This window comes from Diadema antillarum, unplaced genomic scaffold (genome assembly GCF_040938485.1).
Source record: "Diadema antillarum isolate AM-2024a unplaced genomic scaffold, OU_Dant_1.0 seq00001004_RagTag, whole genome shotgun sequence".
NCBI classification, from domain to species: Eukaryota; Metazoa; Echinodermata; class Echinoidea; order Diadematoida; family Diadematidae; genus Diadema; species Diadema antillarum.
This window is the reverse complement of record NW_027271842.1, coordinates 1,028,162-1,051,830: the sequence shown is the minus strand read 5'-3', so window position 1 is coordinate 1,051,830 and position 23,669 is coordinate 1,028,162. Positions and strand designations below refer to the sequence as shown.

The following is a 23,669-nucleotide window of genomic DNA, read 5'->3' as shown; positions in this document are numbered from 1 at the left end:
TTCAAGTTTCCAGTTTTGCTCACAGAAGGTACTGCACCTGTATTGTGTGAGTGGACCAGCCCAAGTCCCATTATTTTTTTTTTTCAAACTAAAGGTACTAAGATACGGATCTGGAAAATATCACAGAAAATATTAAGCAATACAAGTCTGCATAAAACTAATAAGATAGGTTGATGAGAGGGAACTTCTCTACAAATTACGCCTCATTTGAAGGATGGACATGCTTTCGTTTATATTTAGGGAAACTATTTTTGATTTGAAGTAGCTTCAGAAAACACATGAAATTTTTGCATGGTAAAACTGTAGTCTTTCTCCAAGGCCCTCTAAAGCTAAGTTTAAGCAGAAACAATGTCATTACAAATTTCATGACTGAAGTAAAGGTGGTCTACATAGATATGTGACATGAAACACACAGTATCTTTTAGACATATTTCATATAATTTTTCCTTGGTTATTTTTACACGTGGGTCAAAGGGGAGTTACCGCTATTTGCAGGTCTGTAACCAAATTGGTACACATATTGGGATACAGGGGCGGATCCAGGAATTCTGTAAAGGGGGGGGGGGTGCAACTAATATTTTTGGTGCCACTTCCGGGTTTTATTAGAAACGTCAGTATGAAGCGCCATATAAATGCAATTATTATTATTATTATTATTATTATTATTTCATATTTTTTCTTTGTATTTCTTTTGTTTTCAACGAAAAATAAAAGGGGGGGGGGACGAAGAGGAGGAAGATATCCTTCCATGCAAGGATCAGAAAACACACAAACCAGAATGTACTCTAACTCTTTATGTGTTTTGATTTGCACAGAAAACCCCATACGGTTGTACGCACTGTCAGAAGTCCCTTGAACACATAGTGGGTTTAGATAACAGTAGTAGTAGCAGCAACAACAACAAACACACAAAAGACCCAACAACTCATATAAGGCAAGTCCTTTCTATGTTTCCATCTCAAAATGCAAACACAAACACATGCAAAGCAAGCAACCAACCTACAAACCAACCCCGCTTACAAAAAATAAAAAAAAAATGCAACAAACAAACATATAAACACAAAGAAATTTAACAAAGATGGGGAGTTTAGACATCTCTGCAAAACAAAGGCAAAGGTCTCCCACTAGTGTGTTTCATTTTCCATGAAGTCTCATTAACTGATAATCTAAAATGAAACTTTATCAGTGCATAATTCTTGCTCTGGAAGTTTGCAATTCTCTCTAGTAATCTCTCTCTAAGTGACTGATATACTTTAATAACATCAGAACTAAAAGAGAGGATGATTTGAAGGGGGGGGGGGGTTAATACTTGCATTGCAATTGGATTCCACCTACAGAACCAGAAGGGTACGTATACGTTGTAATAAGCTATAAATTAAAACTGTTCTTGCCTTTCGTGCCATCCTTGAATTCAAGCCAACATTTTTGGTTCTTACAAAAGAAAACAGCAGCAAACATCACATCTCATAGACAACACTTTGAGTGTCATATTTGCATACCCTAGATCTTAAAGGGGGGGGGGGGCTCTACTTTAAACATTTATTTAAGATTCCTTGCAACTCATCTAGACAAACACTCTATTATCTCATTCTGCACAGGTGAACAGACTACAAACAATGTATGCATACAACTTGTACCTCTAGATGAGTACGGTACAGTCAACAGGTACTGACCTTGCCATGTATGCAAAATCACACGGCTCATGTTCTACTGGATATACAATAACATTATATCTTTTATTTATGGAAAACTGTTCAGTAATTTTTCTACATAGCATCATCAATTCATCAATGCAACATGTCAACACACTACCAACAAGTTTAACATCAACACTATCCAGTCACCTCAGTGAATCAACCCTCTCAACCACTTCTATCACCATCACTATCATCGTCACCATCAGTCACCAACACCGTCACTATCACCATCACCGTCACCACCACCATTACCGTCACCACCACCATCACCGTCACCACCACCATCACCGTCCCCACCACCACCATCACCATCCCCACCATCACCATTACCATCATCACCACCACCACCATCACCACCATCACTATCACCATCACCATCATCACCACCACCACCATCACCATCACCGTCACTGACATCAACACCGTCACTGACACCAACACCGTCACAACTGCCACCACCATCATTACCATCACCATTACCGCCACCATGATCACCGTCACTATCACCATCACCATCACCATCACCACCATCATCATCATCATTATCACCATCACCATTTCCACCACCACCATCATCATTATCAGCATCATCATCATTATTGTCATCTTCAACACCTACATGTACCATCACAAAGACCATTTGTACATCAATTTGAATAGTAGCTTTATAATCATAACTGCAGTATATTTCCACTACCTTCAAAAATTTACTGAATGAACTGCCATTCCTGCAACAGCCATCAGTAAACAGCAACTAACATCTACATCATCAACTGCAGGGCCCATCATATTACTCCTCCCTGTCCCACACATTAATGCCATCTTCTCAACTTCAACATCATCATTGCCATGGTAACGCCAAAGCTAGTCAAACATCAACATCATTAGGCAGAGGAAAGAGAGAGAGACAGATAGAAACAATACATTTACTTACTTGAGTGTTCCCTTCTCCAACTTTTGCATGATATCTCTTAATATATCTAATATATGGCAACAGGTCAGGAAAGAAACAGCAAATTTCTGATTGATCAAGCACTCCATCTCTCTTTCAGGATTTCTGATTGTGACATGAATATTAATGACAGCTACCAGGAGAAATATATCACATTAACAAAAGAAAAAAAGGACTTGACAAATTGAAACTGCCTGCGACAGATATTAGACCTACAGAAGTACAACAGAACATAGTCATTCTAAAGATTGGTACTTATGAAAAATTGGACAAATACATATACAGCAAAGCAAACTTGAGTGAAATACTGTACTTAATAGAAAAGGAAGAAACATTTGATGTGGCTGATGGCCATCTGTTCCTTTGTTGGTGTTTAACCTGTTGAGGATGGGATGCTTTTGCTACAACAAGCATTTCCCATAGACACTTGCCCAAGTATACTCCGGACTCGTCTTCAACAGGTTAAGTAAAGTCTCAAATAGAATATCACTCAAAAAAGAAAAAGAAAAAGAAGAATCATTATATTAGCATCTTTGGATCTACCACTTTGGACATGGTGGGTGTATTCAGGAGTGTGGGATGGGTGGGGGAGTAGGTTGAAGGAGTGGGGGGGGGGGGAGTATAGAGGGCAGGTGTGGGTGGGGAATGGGTGGAGGGGAGAAGTCTGTGAGTATCATAAAAAAGGATACGAAGGTATTTCCCTTGCTTGTGAGAAGCCAGCGTCCAGGTGGCGTCATTGAGGAAACAGACGCTCGCTCCTTTCAGCTGTAGGAGGCGCGAGTCTGGTGGATCCAGCTGAGTCAGGACAGAAAATAAACAAATGTTAAATCTGATCTATTTTGGTATGGGAATATGCTTTTACCCGTATTAGCAATTTATTTTTTGTGTGTGTGAATTTCATATATAAAATACATGAAAAATTGTGAGGGCATGACATCATCAACTTGCTCATTTGAATATTTATAAGGACTGGTCAAGAAGCGTTTTCTGAAGAAAGGTGAAATTTCAAAATGTCACATCTAATTTTTGTCACTTTTAGAACATTTTGTAAACAGAAATAATACAATGATGATGATAACAACAACAGCAATGATAACAACTGTCACAATACTTTATAATACGGGGATGTACTGTAAAATGAGGAATGTCTGCGTGCATTTTAATTTCGTGAGAGCCAAGATTCCCGAAATTACAATGCACTGGAAAGTTTTTGTCTACACTAAATGCATTGAATGTTAGCGGCAACTCGCGAAAATTTCATGCCATGAAAAAGGCCGTCTGCTCCAATTCGCAAAAATTTCATGACGTGAAAATATGATGTTTTACAGTATGCATAGTTACATCATGTTGAAACTAGAAATGTCGCTATGGCGACTGGTATGCCTCCGCCATAATGCATGATTCTCCTAATAGGTCTATAGTACATGTGGACAATGTGTGATTACATTTTCACAAAATTGGCAAAATATTAAAATGACATGTTTGTCACAAATGTATCGAATGTTCACCTTCCTTGACCTATGTTTAATTGGATGAATAGGAGAGCATGTATTTGGGGATTTAAGAACTTTAACTTCGACTTTGACCCTTTCATAAGTTTACACACTTGAGTAATTGTCAAGGTATGGAGAAAAAGTGCAATTTCTGTATTGAACAGTAAATTGTTATCATTTTCATCTGGCCTTTGATTCATAAGAGAATCAATGTCAGGCAGAACATACATAAATATGTACTAAGTTTAAAGATAACATGAGCCACTTCCGAGATATGGAGAAAGAAGTAAGTTCAGCACTTTCACTTGATCTTTGACTTTTTGACCTTTGACCTTCTTGGCAAAAAAAAAAAAAAAAAAAAAAAAAAACCCAGACAATCTCTAGTGGGTTATACATGCATACATCAAGTTTTTAAAAAAATAATCCTGCTGGCATTGCATAAATACAAGGAAAATAGTAAAATTTTGAAGTATTGCCCTTGACCTTTGACCCCTGACCTTTGACGACATGAACCCCAAATTCCCTAGATAACCACTGCCAGTCAGTACATGCATATATACTTTGTTCCATAAAGATACCTTGAACAATTTCCAAGATACAGAGAAAAAAGTGAAATTTTAACATTTTACTTGACCTTTGACCTTTACCCTTTTGACCTCATGACCCCAAACTTTCACCAGAGAATCTTAATTGGGTAATACATGTATACACTAAGTTTCAAGAAAATATCTTCAGGTATTGCATAGATATGGGGGAAATAGTGAAATTTTAAGCATTTGACCTTGACCTTTTGACCTTTGACCTTGAGCATGTGCACCCAAAAGTTGATAGGCACAACTTCACCCCCCTGATACACATACATGCTAAGTTTCATTAGGATACCTCAAATCGTTTTGATAGTTACCCTGTCCACAAAATTCATTACGGACGGACGGAAGGACGGACGGACGGACGGACGGACGGACGGACGGACGGACGGACGGACGGACAACCCGAAAACATAATGCCTCCGGCACCACTTCGTGGCGGAGGCATAAAAAAAAAGCTCACTGTGCACACACCTGGAGATTCCTCTGGGAGGTCACCCATCGACCTCCGATACCCAGGGTTGAGATGACCTCATGTTTCTCAGGTAGTGACCTCTTGCTCTGGGAAATGTCCCCGTTGGGAGACTGACCGCTCTCTTCCACCTCGTTAGGGTACATGGTCACTGTGAGATTTGAAGCAAGGAATGCACAAAGACTTATCATGCTACAGTGGACTATGGGATTGGATCTAAACAATGCGTGATGGCAGCTGTGGTTAAAGGTGCATGGTCCTGGTGTTCTAGTCAAATGTGTACGCGGGCGCACGGCGCAAGTTTCCTATAGAAACCTATGATATCGACTCCTCTTTAGCGCTTTTGCTGTGGCCCACTTTCCCCCGAGTCATAAAAAGTCCAATCCACTGTGGTCAGTGGTCCGATCACAGTTCGGCTCATGATTCAGCTGAGGGGGATGACAGCTTTAGCAAACTTCTTTTGTGATGTCATAATAAGAAGAATATATGCACGCACCCTGGCATTGCTACAGACTGTGTGATGCGCAGAAAAGACAACGAAGGCAACGTTACTTTATAGCAACACCTGCGCGCTTTACTCTTGATGACAGCTCAACTTCGGTAATCTTCATATCAATGCTATCGGTGATATGCAGTATCAACAACAGCGCCCTCTACACTACCGGGACTATGCACCTTTAACCTGTAAAGGATGAGTCCCGAGTATACTCGGACAGGTGCCTATGGGAAATGCATGTTGTAGCAAAATCAGTCTGCCCTCAGTATTAAAGTAACTCATTAAGTAACTCCTTCCTTCCAGTAAAGTTTCCCTTTAACAACTAATGTAATTTTTTTTAATCTCTATTTGTTCAAAAGTTTGAATAATGAATCTGTACAGCCTCATTGCTAGGGGCAAAAGAAGATTGTGTAATACTGTTATCCTGTACTTATTTCTTCAAATGATTCATTTCATCTAGATGTGTAGGCCCTACACTATGTATTTCAGAGAATGATAAGCTTTTTCAAGCCATATCTGATATCTTTTGGAGTTTGTGGATGATTTTACTATGTGTGTACGTGGTGAAGATACAATACTATACATTTTTAGATTCATTAAACCATATGTCTGTACATTGTGGTAAATACAATATAGGTTGTTTGTTTGTTTGTTGTTGTTTTTGTTTTGGGGGGCAGTTCAATGGAATAGGACTCCAATATTGACAAGTACTCTAAGCCATCCAGCAACCAAGAGCTCCAAGAGAAAGTTCATATATCACAATCAATTAAGTTCAGATCAATGGAGTGAAAGAAATCAGGTGATGACGATGGCTTCATTATTTCAGACCTAAAACATGAAAGGTTACAGGATTTGGGAGTTTCCCCTGCTTTCAAAGAAATAATAATAAATAATAATAATTGATATGATTTACATAGCACCAAATCCACTCTGTAGAGTGCTCTAGGTGTGAAAGGAAGAGAAAGTGAAGGAGGTAAAGAACATACAGAATTCAAAAAAATGAGTAATCAAAAAGAGGCCTTAAACTGGTGAGTTATAGTGACATGCTATTATGCTTTCAAAGGACAAGTTCACCTTCATAAACATAAGGATTTAGAAAATGCAACAATATTAGTAGAACACATCAGTGAAAGTTTGAGGAAAATTGGACAATCGATGCAAAAGTTATGAATTTTTAAAATTTTTGTGTTGGAACTGCTGGATGAGGAGACTACTACAGCTTGTGAGTCATATGCGTACAACAGGATAAAGAAAATGTAAAGAAAATTCAACATATTTTCACTTTTTTCGCATAATAAAAGAGCACTTGACTTGTCTCTTTCTAAAAGCAGGGGGAATAATATTACCCCTAACATATGTCGGTAACGAGTCAAGGGAATATGTACTTTTTTCAAAAGATGGAATTTTGTGAAATTCTCTTTATATTTTCCTTATATTGTTGTACGCATGTGACATAAAGTTATTCATACACTGCAGTAGTCTTCTCATCCAGCGGTTACTACACAAAAACTTCAAAAATTCATAACTTTTGAACGGGTTGTCCGATTTTCCTCAAACTTTCAATGACGTGTTCTCCTAATATTGCTACATTCTCTCAATCCTTATGTTTATGAGGGTGAACTTGTCCTTTAAACCTAGGTGACAATGTATATTCAAATTAGCAGGGCAAAGGATAAGCAATCAACTCACAAGATTCTTTGAAAGGAATTGGGTGCAGTTTTGGTCGAGATGGGGCTACAGGTTTCCAATTTTTTTTATGATAATTTTTTAGATAATGAGAAACCTCTAATGAATTATGAAAGATCATATAATTTTAAGAAAAATTCAAAGCTCATTTGATGAAAATTGGCTGAGATATCCAAAACAAAGCAATCCTAACAAAAGGCGGGACCAAACTTTTTTAAATATCAAAATGGTCTTGTTTAATTTATTTTGGATATCTCAGCCATTTCAAAACCGACTTTCATCAAATAAACTTTGAATTCCTCTTAAAATTACATTCAAAGTCATAAAGTGGTTTCTATTACAGCATCTTGCAAAAAGTTTAAGGCTGAATCCTAATCTCACTCAATACTATACCATCTCTTTAAGCCCACATAAAACCATCAAAGTCAGTGACATCGTGTGTCAATCATTGTTGAAGTACTATCTACAATTAACAAAAGACATTGAAATGGTCCTTTTCCTCTCAACAAAACACATTGCAGGCAAACATCCAAGTTATGCAAGGTCACGGGGAAAGCACATTCAATTGTCTTTTGTTCACCGCGTAATACTACTTTAACAATAACTGACAGATTGTGTCATTGACAGAATCTTGGTCTGGCAGGTTTCTCTGCAGATATATCTGAGTAATCTGAAGAAAAGTAGTAAAAAAATTGTCATAAATATATGTCATGTATTTAGATATATTGCCAGATACATGTAAATGATGTAGAGGGTATCATGAGTCAACGCAAGTAAACATGCACTTGCATTGTATAGTTCATTTTCATAATCAAAAGTCAACTTGCAGATGGTGTGATGTGGCACTTTAAAGCATGTAAACGAGTGCATGGACAAAGGGTAGTAAACAACTCACTCTTTAGGAGTGGTCAGACTGGCACAAGATCTCGAAGTTTTGCCAACGTGACTGCAAATTTCCCGTAAAACATTCCGCAAAACTTCCCCCTAAACTTCGCACTCCAATTAGGGATATTTTCCCCCTGTGCCGCTCCAGCCAAACTTCTCGATCTTTTTGCCAGTGTAACTGCACGACCAAAGATCGTGAAGACTTCACGATCTTAAACTTCTCAATCTTTTGCCAGTATGACTGTGCCTATTGTGCAGCAAGTTTGAAAAAGCATGCACTGCAATGTGCAACACAGCACCAGGAAAATCATTGAATGTGTAGCCCCAAATGTGCCATGTACATCCACACAGGTTTGTTTGAAGATACATTTCGCTCAATGCAATTCATCTTCAACCTGAAATAGTTTGGCAAACTGGCACGTGAACAGGTGAGGGACTCTGGTAATGCTTGATCAATTTTGAATGAAGTACCAGTATTTGCCATCATTGCATGCTACCGAATTTGACGTAGAGGCTAAACTGATACAAAATCACATACTGGAACTTAATTGTTTCTGGTGGTTTATCAGTTGCAAGTATTAATGAGTTATAGCATTTACCCTCAAGAAATGAAGAAAACATCAGATTACAAAGGGGAAACCTGATGTTAAATTGCTATCATTCAATAGCAACAGCATAAAAATTATTTGACTCTGACAAACATACATAATGTAGATAACCAAACATATATCACACATTGTAGAAATAGTTAGTATTCAAATTAATTATTCTTTATTACTATTCTATTCTATATTGCTTGGTATAGTCTAGTGGCTATGACACCTGTCCGATAATCAGGAAGCTGTCAATTCAAATTCCTCGGCCCGAGTATGTATGCACATAATTTTTATCATGGTTTAATACAATGTATATTACTCAAAAGCACTGAATAATTGGTGTGTATTACCAGCAATAAAGGGCAAGTTGTCAATCAATTCCAATATACAACAGGTTCCCCTCCCCCCCCCCCAAAAAAAAAAAAAAAAATTACAAAATGGGACCCTCTGCAATGATAACTTTAAAAATAGAGAATCAATCCAAATACAATTTCCTTATTACCTACATCTTACGGAAAACCCCATCTGATTTGCTTCAGTGGTCAAAAAGAAGTTAGGATCTTTGTAGAGCATGTCAGGAATCCCTTCCCTCCAAGTTCTGTCAATATTGTGTTCACACATTAAAGGTAGGGAATCCCATTTGCATGCCTTAAATGAAGAGTTGTATAAATACAGTGGTATGTTGAAGAGAGTATCATTTTAGAAACTCCCATAAAGTATTGAAAGTGGAAGGTAACATTTAGTACATTTTTATTGACCGTTAGATTTTGAATTGAATTTTTTTCAGGGCTCACCGTAAATTCCAGTACATTACTAGGCTACCTTTGCAGACCCATGCACTGCATGTGTGTCTATCATGTATATTTTGTGAAGAAAGTTCATCAAAACTTACAAACATTTCTATATACATTCTTGCCACACACTCTATATGTTATTACATCAGCTCTTATACTTTTAGATGTGTGTTTATAGATAAAAAAATACAGAAGACTGCAACAAAAAGGCTTAAGTGTGGCTGACACACAGAACTACTGAGTAGTTGAGTTTTGTGCATTATTCAAATTGTAGATAACTGTTGACTTCCAAATTTCTCAGCAGTGGCCTAAACAAGTCCCCTGAGGTTCATATTTAATGTTTTGCTGTATTTTGGGAGGTCTGTAAAAGGTATCCCCTACCTTTAATATGCAGCTCTAAGAGCACCGAAGTGCTAAACTTGGAAGAATCAGACCCACCACCTGCTTTATGACGATCCACATTTCTCTGTGACCACTTTATAACCAAATTGAAAGGGGTTTTCTGCAAAATATACATGTAGGTATCAAAGATATTATATTTTTAGACCCTGAAATAGCATTTAGGCAGTTTAATCATATTGAAAGTAATCAATGTGGAAATCAGATTGTATTTTTTTGGGACATACTGTATGGTATTCATTTATCAACAGAACCACTCTTCACTCAATCAGACTGACAGTGTGCTGTCGAAGGCATTCACGCACTTTACACTCCAAGGTTCCGCTTGCTTTCAAACATGACTTGTCACGGTACAAAGGAAGAGAAATCAAACACACCCACAACACAAGTAAAAAGACAACCTGCTCCACGTCAGACAATACACACAAACAAAACTTCATACCATTTCAAGAGCTGTCACAAAAGACATAAAGGGAAAGAAAAAAAAAGAAAGAGGTAAAGGAAAACGAAAGCCCACATATTTCTGCCGGGCTACGGAGAGCTTGCAGCATTGTTTGTGGAGTTCAAGGTCGGTTGCACGTGTCGTACATAAAACGTAAACATCCATCGACATTAAGACAGGTTGACAGAAGGTGCATTTTTCAATAGAATTACCGTAGCATTAAATATCACAGTATTTTGTTTACCACAGTTCTCACTGGCATTCTACATGTACCACCGTATCAGATACCGTGTTGTTTCAGATGGTACTGTTTTCATTTACCACTACAATACCACGGTATTTCTGGCATGAAAGTACCTATGCATCTTTGAGATAAGCACTGTGTCTATGCATATCTCCTTTTGGGGAAGACAGCAGGTGTATCCGTGCAGTGCGGTGGGTGATATCGCATTACACGATTCACACCGAAAACTAGCTTGCATATTTCACGCAAAGTTTGAATTACTGCCCTAAATACCATAGTATTAGCGATATATTTCACAAGGTACTATGCGATGCATTTGCATTGCACATTCTGAAATAATGTTCATAATACCAAATAATGTACGTTTTTCACGGAAAACGTGTATGAGCCTGGAGAGGGAAGTAGGTACTGAGCTCATTTTCTTTTTTTTTTTACAAGCCGAGAGGTTGGCATAGCTTTAGTTGAGATGGGCTTCAGGTTTCACATGATTTTTGATGCTGAGTTTTTTTTTTAAATAATGAGAAACCTCTTACGATATATGAAAGAGCATAATAGTTCTAAGAGGAATTCAAAGTCTATTTAATGAAAATTGGCTTAAATTTGAAATGGCTGAGATATCAAAAACAGAGCAATCCTAATAAAAGGTTGGATCCACCTTTCATTTGGATTACTTGGCTTTACTTTGGTTTTGGATATCTCAGCCATTTCAAAACCAATTTTCATCAAATAAACTTTGGATTCCTCTTAGAATAGTATGCCCTTCAATATTTCATAGAGTGTGTGTATCTCACCAAAAGTTGAAAGCTGAATCCTCCTGTCAACCAATACTATACTATCTCTTTAAGCTCCCATCTTGAATGAGCACAGGGATTATTTGCAAAAGTAAATATTCCCACCTGCACACAAAGCATCATTCACACTTGGGACCAGTACACTTGAAATTTTGTGACAATATGTGGAGCTTTGGAGGTTATTTTAAGCACTAATCTTGAATGGATGATGAATTATGAAAAGGAAGATCTCCATACTAGAGCATAACATATCATTCACGCTTGGATACAAGATCCATTCCACATGATGGAAATGGGCCACAAGTACATCTTGTATCTCTAAAATAAGGTCATCCACACTGAAAATAAATGGAACTGCACCATGTTAGAAACCTTTTGACTCGGTTGCCAAGCTTCTGTGCCCAAACAAAGCCACGGAAAGGAGGGGGAAAAAAAATCACGGAGAAAACTCGCTCATGGGAGAATGATTTTAAGAAATTTGCTAGAACTTTGCCATTGTGATTTTTGTAGTGAGAATTCTCATTGCAAAAAAAAACACATTAAATCTTGCTCATGTGATTTCAGTACTACTACCTGTGGCAAACTGACAAATTGAGAATGAATCTATAGTAATAAAGCCAGTCAGGCTATCGAGTACTTTGCCTATTGTTGTGCTGCATGAAGCCTGTCTAACCACATTTACATGGAAGTTACCATGCAATAATTTCTGCAGGCTTACCCAAACGCATATATATATTTTTTTTTTGGTCCCATATGCAGGGGCGGATCCAGGAATTCTGTAAAGGGGGGGGGGGTGCAACTAATATTTCTGGTGCCACTTCCGAGTTTCATTTCATTTTTTTCTTTTTATTTCTTTTGTTTTAAACAATAAATAAAGGGGGGGGGGGCATGCGCCTCTTGCGCCCCCTCTGGATCTGCCACTGATACGTGAACGTGCATCACAAAACCAACAAAAAGTCACACTCACTGATTTTGCGTGGGTACTCAAAGTAGGTCAAACTGGTCAACATAGTCAATAATGAGTGTCTCCTAGTTTCTGAAAGAGCAATACTTCTTCTTTATAAGTGTAAAATTTTGGATCACAAAATGGATGGGAAATTGTGTTTTAGCAGTTTTTCCTGTACACCTTCTTTTTTGTGTAGAATTGTGTTATTAGGTGTGTCTTCAAGTCCCCTTTTCATTTCTTGAAAACCCTTTACACACTCGTTACTTTCAACTCTAATGATTTTGTACAGGCTAATGCTACTGCTTTGAAATCTTTATGAGTTATGGATAGAATGTGTTAATAGAGCATGAAGTCATGGATAGAATGTGTTAATAGAGCATGATCAAGTACAGCTTAATCTGATAATCCCTTCATTGTTGTTGCCATGGAATTTCACATCATTGCAAGGAGCACAGCCTGGTACAAGATTAGGAGCTTGAACAGACCTTGCACTTCAGAACCTCCTTTCTCAGTACAGATTTTTCCAGCATGTGTGCTTTATTTTCATTATTTGATAGGTTATGAGAGTCCATTGCATTGAGTTATGTATCAATTCAAAGATTTAAATCTGCTCTTTCAAAATCTGCTCTTTCAAAATCTGCTCCTCATAACTAAAAATCCATGTATGGTGACTTTTTGTTGGCTTTGTGATGCTGGATCACATAAAGCAAGTCCTCACAAAATTGGAATCAGATTTTCACATCGATAGCTTTCAATATGATTATTACTGTCTGAAAGCTACAATGTATCTAAGGACCTAAAACTATAACATCTTACCAATAATTTGGTTAAGTGGTATTAAACAGAGAAGTGTGGATTGTGTCAAGGTATGACATGGGTCTGATTTTTTCAAGTTTAGCACTTAATGCTCTTGGAACAGCACAATGTGTGACTCAAAGCACACATAGGGTTGTTACATTTGAAGGTGCATGGTCCCGGTGTTTTAGTCAAATGCGTACGCGGGCGCACGGCGCAAGTTTCCTATAGAGACCTACGCTATCGACTCCTCTTTAGCGCTTACGCTTTGGCCCACTTCCCCGAGTCCGAAGAAGTCCGATTCACTGTAGTCAGTGGTCCGATCACAGTTCGGCTCATGATTCGGCTGAGGGGGATGACAGCTTTAGCAAACTTCTTTTTGATGTCATAATAACAAGCACATATGCACGCGCCCTGGCATTACTACAGACTGCGTGATGCGCAAAGAAGACAACGAAGGCAACGTTACTTAGCAACACCTACGCACTTTACTCTTGATGACAGCTCAACTTTGATAATCTTCATATCAATGCTAACGTGATTGGCAGTATCATCAACACTACCTCTGCACTACCGGGACTATGCACCGTTAAGAATCCTGGGATGAAGGGCCACACCCTGGTATCTCCTACCTCCATCATCAATGATGCAGTCCACACCCAGTCCTCCGGTGTCCTCCAGGCACTCATTGAGGATGGCAAATCTTTTCCTCTCACTCCTATCAACCACGTGAGCTGGAATAATAAAAACAAATATTTAGAGGAAAAAAACAACAACGTAGCTATGATAGTCGATGTAATAACAGAAACATAATTATACTGCACATCATGACTGTCAGAATAATGTTCCTGAATCCACCAATAAATAACTATGTTCTGCAGGTCTAACTTTCTGTAATACAATCAGCAATACGTACAGACAAACACCTAAACGCTCACCCACACAGCATACACGTATAACTCATGGCTGGCGGAACAGGGGGGCTCAGGCCCCAACACTTTTTTTTTAATTTTTGCACCATACAAAGGAATACATAAGGTGTCACCGCTTTAGAAAGAAATAGATAGAAACCTTGAAGTGTGACGCATTGGCTTTGCTCTAGCAGTTAATGCCTTCTTTTCTTTTCCTATTTTTTCCTTTGTTTTTTGTTTTGTTTTGTTTTTTTGCTTGTCAGCTGAAGAAGGCCAGAAGTGGAATGAGAAAGATGAGCTTCAGATTAAGACAAGGAGTTCAGATTTTCATGAAAAATTTGGCAAAATTGAATGAATCATTGCACAGACTGGGTACCAAACTCATCCCTCTACTTCTCCCATACCCACCTATCTCTGGTTTGACAGTCTCCAGCACCATTCTCGCTGTCTCTGATGAGGCAGTGGTAATGACCTTTGACCCCCACTCTTGGGCCAACTGTACTCCTATAAAGCCTGCAGGCTAAGTTAAAAAAATCAACATGTCACATTACATACCACTACAGATTCATGACACTGTACAAGGAGCAATTAATAGAGATTGTTGACCGGAATTTTTTTTTTCTTCATCAATATCTATTCACTCCCATTCAAATGATACCAAAAACAACATTTCAAGTTGGTATTACTGTACAATTTTATGGAAAATGAACATTTGCTTTCAATGCCCTAACCTATGGAATAATTTACCCCAGACACGACGACTAATCACTGAAAAATAGATTCAAGTCTGCTTTGAAAAACACATTTTTTGTTTGTTAACATGAAACTCGGTACCATCACTGCAATTAAAATTGTGTGTTTTTGTATAATCGTTCCATTTTTTGAGCACATAGGCACATCATCACTAGATGTGTTATGCACTATATAAGCACTGGCAATTATTATTATAATTATAAATATAACAAAAATAACTGCGTCAGAAACATTTCGGCACTAATTGGAAATAGAAATTGACAAAGACAACCACTGAATCATGAACCAGATGGCACTTGGTATATTTCTATGACTAGATACAACAACAGCTATATGTTTATTTATATCATTCTTATTTTTTTTGTTGAAACTTTACAGTACACTGCCTATCTTTGTCTCACCTAAATTGAATCAGCATATTGGAACATTTATTTGTGATGCTCTAATGTCACATCAGGGCATAAAAATAATTCCTTAGTCTTCCAAAGCCCAAAAGGAGGAAGTAAGAATGTCAAAATTAGCTTTGTTCATTCTTATTATATTTGTTTATCTTTCAACCATGTCACTTTGTTTTGCAGGATTTGAAAAAGAAACATGTTTGATGCCTGCGGTTTTGCAGTAACATGGTAACAGGTCTCAAGTAATGCAAAGTACCCTATTAATGGCCCATTTCATCAACAGGCTTGAAGTTATTCCATCTTGTAATAATTGCGGCCAGCTGTGTGGTGGCAGTCATATATGACACAACATATCAGTGATAGTTAAGTTGCTGAGCACTGTAGTAATCATAATTGTCACACTTTACAATTGCAGAGAGCTCCATAAAATGGATGTCAGACCTTAAATTATCAGTATGAAGAGACAAGAGATGAATAGAGGAATCGAAATGGAGATGGGGGTGGGGGAGTGGTGCCCAGTGACCCACTTTGGGCCGTACAACAGAGAGTCTGAAAGGGATAGATCAATGTCATTACATTAGATGCTTTGCAGAGAATCTGAAACAGGTACCAGAAGTTTTAAAGTGTGAAAGGGGTCCCTACCCAAGCTCCATCCATGATGAGTACTGTCTCTCCCCCACAAACATGGCCCAGGTACCTCAGGGCCGTGTACATCTTTACCCCTTCTCCGATGCATGCTGCCGCTGCCTTGTAGCTGACCTTTGGAGGTTTACTGACTGCACAGAACACAAACAGAAACAAAAAAGAAGGGGGGGGGGGGGCATCATGAGAGGATCCACAGTGAATATATCAAACAGTCAACACATTTCAAAACATGTTACACTCTGAAAGCAAGCATAAAGCTGACTGGCGAAGTGGAAAACCTGCCGTGGGATCGATGTTAATATGCCAGCTAGGGGCCACCTTGAAGGGGGTTGCTCTCCGCGATGACCTTCTCTGAGGGGGTCGTTCACACTGCTCGTGAAAAATCACGCTATGATTGCGAACATCACAATTTTAGATATACTGTGACATTTTGCTGAAAGCAGTGAGGCAACTGTGCCAAAATGTATCCATTTAAAACATCACTGCAAGAATTGCAGAACCAGAATGCCATTTTTGCTCAATTTGGAAAAATTGCGATTACAGCTGTCCCTTGACTGCTACTTGATACTGTATATATGCCATATCTTTAGCAAGTCTGAATTTTCACGAATCAGAATTTCATGACAATTACATGAGTGGTTAAATTTGCGATTGTGGAGTACAATACTGAAGAGAAAAATCCATGTGTGAACATCATATTCAATTCAGGATCAGAGCTGATATTTTTTGTGTGTTTTTAAATTCATGAAGTTATAGCACCGGACTCACAAAATTGGCAAAAATAACAACATTGCAACAAATTTGGCGTATACATACAGTATTTGATTCCAGTCCTGCTAACACAAAGAATGCAGGCAGCCTCCTGGGCTATTCTTTAATCATAATGGAAACAGCGTGCAGCATACTGCCAAACAACTTATACGTACACATCACTGTGGCAGAAAACTTTATGGTATAAATTTCTCACTTCACAATATTTTATCTTTTTTTCTGTGCAAATTGTGATTTCTCTCATTAAATGGTACTTCCAACTGATATTCAGGCCTCTCGTTTCCCGGGGCACAGCTTTCGACCAATGAAGCAACGATGGATGCTTCCATGGTCAAAGGCACCACTGATGCAAGCTTTGATTCTGTTGGTACAGTGTACGCTTCATTCCTTCAGCGTGAAATTCATGGAATCAGAGAATTTTTTTTTTTTTTTGTGGGGAACAAAAGATCAAAATAATGCCTCTGGCCCCCACAGAGGCAAAGACATTAAAAAAAAAAAAAGATTTGACATACTGCATGGTTATACGACTAACTTTTTCATTCACAGTTAACCCGAGTTGTATACAATGTAGGTGCATGAGCCAAAAATTGCCTTGAAAGCCTGAGTAAGTCCAGATTTGCCCTCATGTCATGCATTCATCTGTAAAAATATTTTTGGCTGAGTTGAAACTGCAGTCAAATATCTGATACTTGATCTAAGGGAAAATCCAATCGCTTTTACTTTGAAATATACTCCCAGAAATTTAACAGCCTGGGCCAAATGTGTTTCACCACATCGTGAATGTGTAAGTCTTGATACAGATCTCACATTACAATTTTACGTCACAATGATCACAGGTTTGGTTTGAGTATGTATGCCCGTAACTTTTTATCATGGCTGCTACTAAAACACTGAATAACTGGTGTTTACTACTGTTGATGTAAACAATCTAAACAATTTGTCAATCGGCTGCAATAAAAGCAACTCGCCATCAGTACCATTAATTTGAACTTCTGTCTCTCGCCGTGTGTGAGAGAGTAACAATTCATGCACGTAAAGGATCCTGATTCATTTATTCATCGCAAAGAGCAGGGTGTTTAACACGGCCGTGAAGTGGTCCCGCCTCACAACCAACTGGACCCAATGGAAGACCAGCTCTGAATATGGGCTATCCAGACATCTTCTCAGATAGAAATGAAACAAACAAACAAACAAACAAACAAACAAACAAACAAACAAACAAACAAATAAACAAACAAACACACAAACAGAGCTGGAAGCATTCTCAGATTCGCATTCTCGGTATTTAAAACATCGGGCAGGTGTGAGGCACAGCATGTGTACTGCCCGTGACAACCTGAAGCTCACAGTGCCACATGTATACACCGCACGTGTACCAAACTGGGGTGGGGTGTAATAATCTTTAACCTTCTATGTGCCCTGGTGCTTAGCTTCAACATGCCAAGCTTTTTCATCGGCATTCAGCAATACATTCACACTTGACCTAGACCTTGTTTTGAGTGCAGGGCTGGGCCGAGCCCAGCCTCAATCGCGGTACTCGGCCCGGCAATTCTGTACATTTACAGTGGAGGGCTCGGCCAGGGCTAAACTCAAACCTTTCAATATTTTGTTGTAGTTTAATTCGCTCTGTTCGTATTTGAGAAACAAATGATTATTTGGGAGCGCGGCGGAGCATAGTGTGGAGGCGCTGGCACGGGCCGTTCGTGATGAACAAAGGGCTTCAGTTTTTATACAGGGCGAACATCATGCTCACAGCTGCTCTTTCCTTTTATTGATTATCTGTTTTCTACGCACAAGAATGAAAAAATGCAGACAACGATGAACGAAACGATGCAGAACAGTTACAATGATTCGATGATAAGTTAAATCTTTAAACAAAAGTTTGGAAATGCTACCTTTCCTTGTACTGAGATGGTAATGATGATGATTCTATAGCATGTGGCCGAAGAAATTTGCTAAATGTGAGGTTTCGACATCATGTCACAATCTTTGCACTTGTGGGGTCACAATTTGGAGCCACATTTGGCCCAGTTTGTGCTTACAGTGAGAAAATTTATGGGGGCAAGGCCGAGCCCAGGCTGAGCCCGGGCCAAGACTACTATACCTCCAGAGCTTGGCCAAACGCATGACCATTTTGGGTCCTGCATTTGGCCTTTTGAGCATATACAGCGAAAGGAAGGCCAGGCTCGGTCCGGGCCAAGCCCGGCCTGGGCCAAGCCCGGCCTTTTCACTCACTGCAAATGGGGGTCCTAGACCTAGATGGAAAGTTAGCAAGTCCACCCATGCGTACAAAATGTGCCCCCAAGTTCACCAGGGAGGCCATGATGATCCACAATAGAGATTAGGAGGATTAGGTAATCTCTTTTTGTTGGCTATTAGTTTTCAGACATCTGATAGGGCCCCATTTCATAAAAAGGTGATATGATAGCAACTCTTGCTGGAATGGCAATTGTCATGTTAACGACAAGAATCCAGCTTCCTGATTGGCTGTTGCTTTTGGGAGTTGGCATTCCAGCAAGAGTTGCCATCCTAATATCTTTTATGAAATGGGGCCCTGATGAGCCACTAGGCGAAGTAAGCACTCCAGTGTTTGCAAAAATGGGTGAACAAAGCGCAGTTAAAGGTTTTAAAGTCTGTGTAGGCTTGGATGAGCTGGAATTGTCACCCCGATAAGTTCATCCAACGATGTCACATGAAAAAATGAAATAAAATTGTTGTGAGTGCCCATTGTGATAGGCATGGGATTAGGTTTGTGTGTGACTATAAAGCATATCTTGTTGTCTGTACATCTCCCCCAGACTTTGGCAGGTTATCAATGGAAAGAATGTTGAGTATCATAGTGCAAATTTGTTGTATGTAAGATATTCTAACATCTCAAGCATACATTTCATATTATAGTTCTTTCACTTCTGTAGGGTTCTTTGTCCTACTGTGACATCACAAACTGTTGTTGTCTTTCTATCCAGTGAAGGTGGTATACTGGTACTGAAACTTTAAAAAAAATGAAACAAAAAAACCCAACTATTTTCTGAAATGCCAACTTCATAACATTAAAAAAAAAGCTAATGGAATATGGTTAAAAAATAAGATTTTTGAGAGGAAAATAAAATCTTCTTATCTTGACATCACAACTAGGCCATTGGCACTGGGCCAGTATAATGTCTGAAAAATGTTTCCCTAGTATCGTAGAACAAGCAAGTAAAATGTTGCTACTTCATCAACATTGATGAGAAAATTGTAAAGCATCCACATATTTCCTGTCCATGTAGGCTCATCATCCAACATTTTTTTAGTGGTTGCTGGAATTTAGTAAAACATCTTTCTATGTGATAAAGCATTTTCTTCAGTTTTCTACAGTCTATAATAAGGGCTTCATTTTTTTTTTATTTGAAAGATGAAAAGTTGTACTTTCAAGAGGCCATATCGCATTATTGTATATCACTCTGTTATACTAATCACAACTATCAAATTGTATTGTTTGGCATCTCTGTTTTTTTTAACAGATTGTTTCATTGTCCTCTAACTTCACTGATCAATATGTTCTGCTCATACTGCTGCTGTCACTTTAATACTGTAAAACACGATATTTTTGTGGCATGAAATTTTCGAAAATTGGAGCCGACGGCCTTTTTTTGCAGCATGAAATATTCGTGAGTTGCCTCTAACATTCAATGCATATAGTGTAGACAAGAACTTTCGTGTGCATTTTAATTTTGCAAATCTTGGCTCACGAGAAATTGGCGAAATTAAAATGCATGCGAATGTTCCTCGTTTTACAGTAGTCCACACACATATATTTTGAGGTAAGTTCCCCTTTGTAGTGGCTCCATAACCTGAAAATGAACTTTGTGTCATGGAAGAGCACTTAAAAGGTATCCTAAGATTTGTCATACAATTTACATCAAAGCAAATTTGCCATTTTCTCTACAACTCTGCTCTTTACATGTCCAGGGCGGTAAAAATCTATAAGAGTTTGTACATCGATTTGAAAAACAATGTTTTCCCAAAGTAAACATATGTTGTTGTTTCAGAATATTAAAGTGGCACACAGTGGGTTTACGCCATGGCACATAAAGAGTTAAAACACTGCTCTTCCATATGTCACAAAGTTAATTTTTTAGGGTATTGACACACTTTAGACGTGGAACTATGCATCTCTTATGAATTCCCTGCTCTACTTGTCATGACAACACCGGATACGAGTAACGTCATACAGAAAACATCCCATGGCTGATCACACATACAATATGATCAGGATGATCAGATTGACAGCCTCCATCGCGACCATTATTGGGTCTGTACTATGAGGACCTAAACAAACTGCTCTATTCAAGTTTGGGGGGCCAGGAGGTGCCTGATCCTTTTTTCGAAATATTGTTCTGGAACAAAACATGACAAATATTCCATGCATTCCCGAGTACAATCTGTGAGACAAAATAAAGCAATAGGAATATCACAGACATTTTTTTTTTCTGCCCACACAACAATCTTGTGACATGGTGCCTTTGATATACCTCACCCTCAGAACTTTTGAAGGGCACTAGGAGATCAATACCCTACTTAGAGCCCCGTACTAGGAGGACATCTGGAGGACACGCCAGACGGAAATAAGCGTTTTTTTGCTGTGTTTTTTTTTGGGTAAAAACAGGTCTTTTCGTTTTTGTTTTCAGGTCATCTAGCAAGGGGTGGGCATATGTTCCTATGGAAACCAGCCGGTACTGGTGGGTGCACGTTTCTCCTCGAGAGAGCCGGGCAGTTCCTTGTGCGCACATACATATGCACACTCTGCCACAAACAGTGCAGGTTTATACCAGAACTGCATGCCGTGTTCATGCCGAGACCCTTCATCTGCGGTAAACATGGCACAACCTTTAGAGGTTGTGCCGGACTCGTGCTAGGCTGCCTAGAACGACATTCACGCCAGACTCACTCCAGACTCAAGCTTTGTGCTTTGTGCCGTAACCGTTTAGAGTACATCGTCTGAGGTAAACATGGTGCAACTTCTAGAGGTTGTGCCCTCTTTTCGAGGACTCTAAACGGGGTATAAGGCTGTCCCTTGGCACTACATGCAACACATGTATTACAGCAGTGGACGTTTTTACTTATCTTTGTATATATTTCTCATCGGCACATCTGACATCATGACTGACACAGCCTCCGTGTAATAGTTATCATAAATTTGTCAAGCGTCTACTGTGCATGTTCTGGCTATGGTTCCACAACATTTGCTCCTGCAACAATGGCTCCCATGAAATATCTGCACACCAAGCCAATCATAAATTCTACCAACAGACATGATATGCTAACCCTAATCCTAATCCTCACAATCACATCAAACTATAAAACCTAAAACCCTATTCAACCCTACAAGTCCATGGAGAAATTAAGACGGGAGCAATTGTCGCAGCTGAGCAAATGTTGTGTCACCAATGGCTACACCAATACAGGGAAACTATTTTTCGTTCAAGTTACGAATGTAATTAGAATCGGAACAAAAATGACAATCTTAAAGATAATAAAAAGTTTTGGTACCTCAAAAGCTTCCCTGAATTTCCTTGTCTTGGTCTGTGTTTCGGGTTAAAGTACGTTGTCTGTGAGAATTACTCGCCCCAAAGTGCTCTCATGTCTTAGTAATCATGCAATAATGGTTTCGTACCAGAGCAGACGCTGTACAGCGTCGATAAATATTGTACGAAACCACTGACTGCGACCAGCAGCGTGCAGCCCATTGTACGCATAGCTAACTGCGACCAGCAGCCCCATACGCAGAGCGTAATGGGGCTTCGCATTGTAGCATTCAGGATCATGACAGAATTAGTATGGCGGGTAAATGTCAACTTAAAATCCAAAAATTTCTTCAATTTGAAGACTTACCAATTAAGTTGAAGTATTGAAAACAGGCTTCGAACAACGTTTGGTTCTGCCAATAGTCCCTTTCTGTTCGAATTGATGACTGAATGTGACTCGTTCGAGAGGACCTTGGGAGAACTACATACACTGGATACTATGGCCAGCACATGTGCACACAAACATCTTATCCGTTCATGGATTTGAAATTTGTGCGCATGTGATGTGTTCGCAGGCACTGGCTGTAGTATTCAGTGTACTGCATGTAGCTCTCCTAAGGTCCTGTCGACCGAGTCACATTCAGTCATCAATTCGAACAGAAAGGGACTATAGGCAGAACCAAACGTTGCCCGAAGCCTGTTTTCAATACTTCTTAATTGGTAAGTCCTCAAATTGAAGAATTTATGGGATTTTAAGTTGACACTTACCCTGCGATACTAAATCTGTCATGATCCTGAATGCTACAATGCGAAGCCCGATTACGCTATGCGTATGGGACTGCTGGTCGCTATGCGTATGGGGCTGCTGGTCGCAGTTAATTGCATGATTACTAAGACATGAGAGCACTATGGGGCGAGTAAGTCTCACAGTGTTAGTTATATGAAAGGTACTTTAACCTGGTTTGGTTTGTGTTTCAGGTTAAAGTACGTTGTCTGTGAGAATTACTCGCCCCAAAGTGCTCTCATGTCTTAGTAATCATGCAATAATGGTTTCGTACCTTGGTACCAGAGCCGACGCTGTACAGCGTCGATAAATATTGTACGAAACCACTGACTGCGACCAGCAGCGTGCAGCCCATTGTACGCATAGCTAACTGCGACCAGCAGCCCCATACGCATAGCGTAATGGGGCTTCGCATTGTAGCATTCAGGATCATGACAGATTTAGTACCAGATCGCAGGGTAAATGTCAACTTAAAATCCCATAAATTCTTCAATTTGAAGACTTACCAATTAAGTTGAAGTATTGAAAACAGGCTTCGGGCAACGTTTGGTTCTGCCTATAGCCCCTTTCTGTTCGAATTGATGACTGAATGTGACTCGGTCGACAGGACCTTAGGAGAGCTACA

General features: G+C 39.1%; 1 protein-coding gene across 1 annotated transcript in view; it reads right to left on the bottom strand.

The window, feature by feature from the left end:
- LOC139742530 (quinone oxidoreductase-like protein 1) overlaps nt 1-23,669 on the bottom strand; it is a 49,193-nt gene that overhangs the window by 14,769 nt on the left and 10,755 nt on the right. Inside the window, exons 4-9 of the mRNA XM_071653061.1 lie at nt 15,980-16,113; nt 14,595-14,706; nt 13,908-14,009; nt 5,204-5,352; nt 3,339-3,444; nt 2,632-2,677 (exon numbers count right to left, since the gene is read on the bottom strand). Coding sequence (XP_071509162.1) covers nt 2,632-2,677; nt 3,339-3,444; nt 5,204-5,352; nt 13,908-14,009; nt 14,595-14,706; nt 15,980-16,113 — 649 coding nt within the window. The remainder of the gene's footprint in view (nt 1-2,631; nt 2,678-3,338; nt 3,445-5,203; nt 5,353-13,907; nt 14,010-14,594; nt 14,707-15,979; nt 16,114-23,669) is intronic.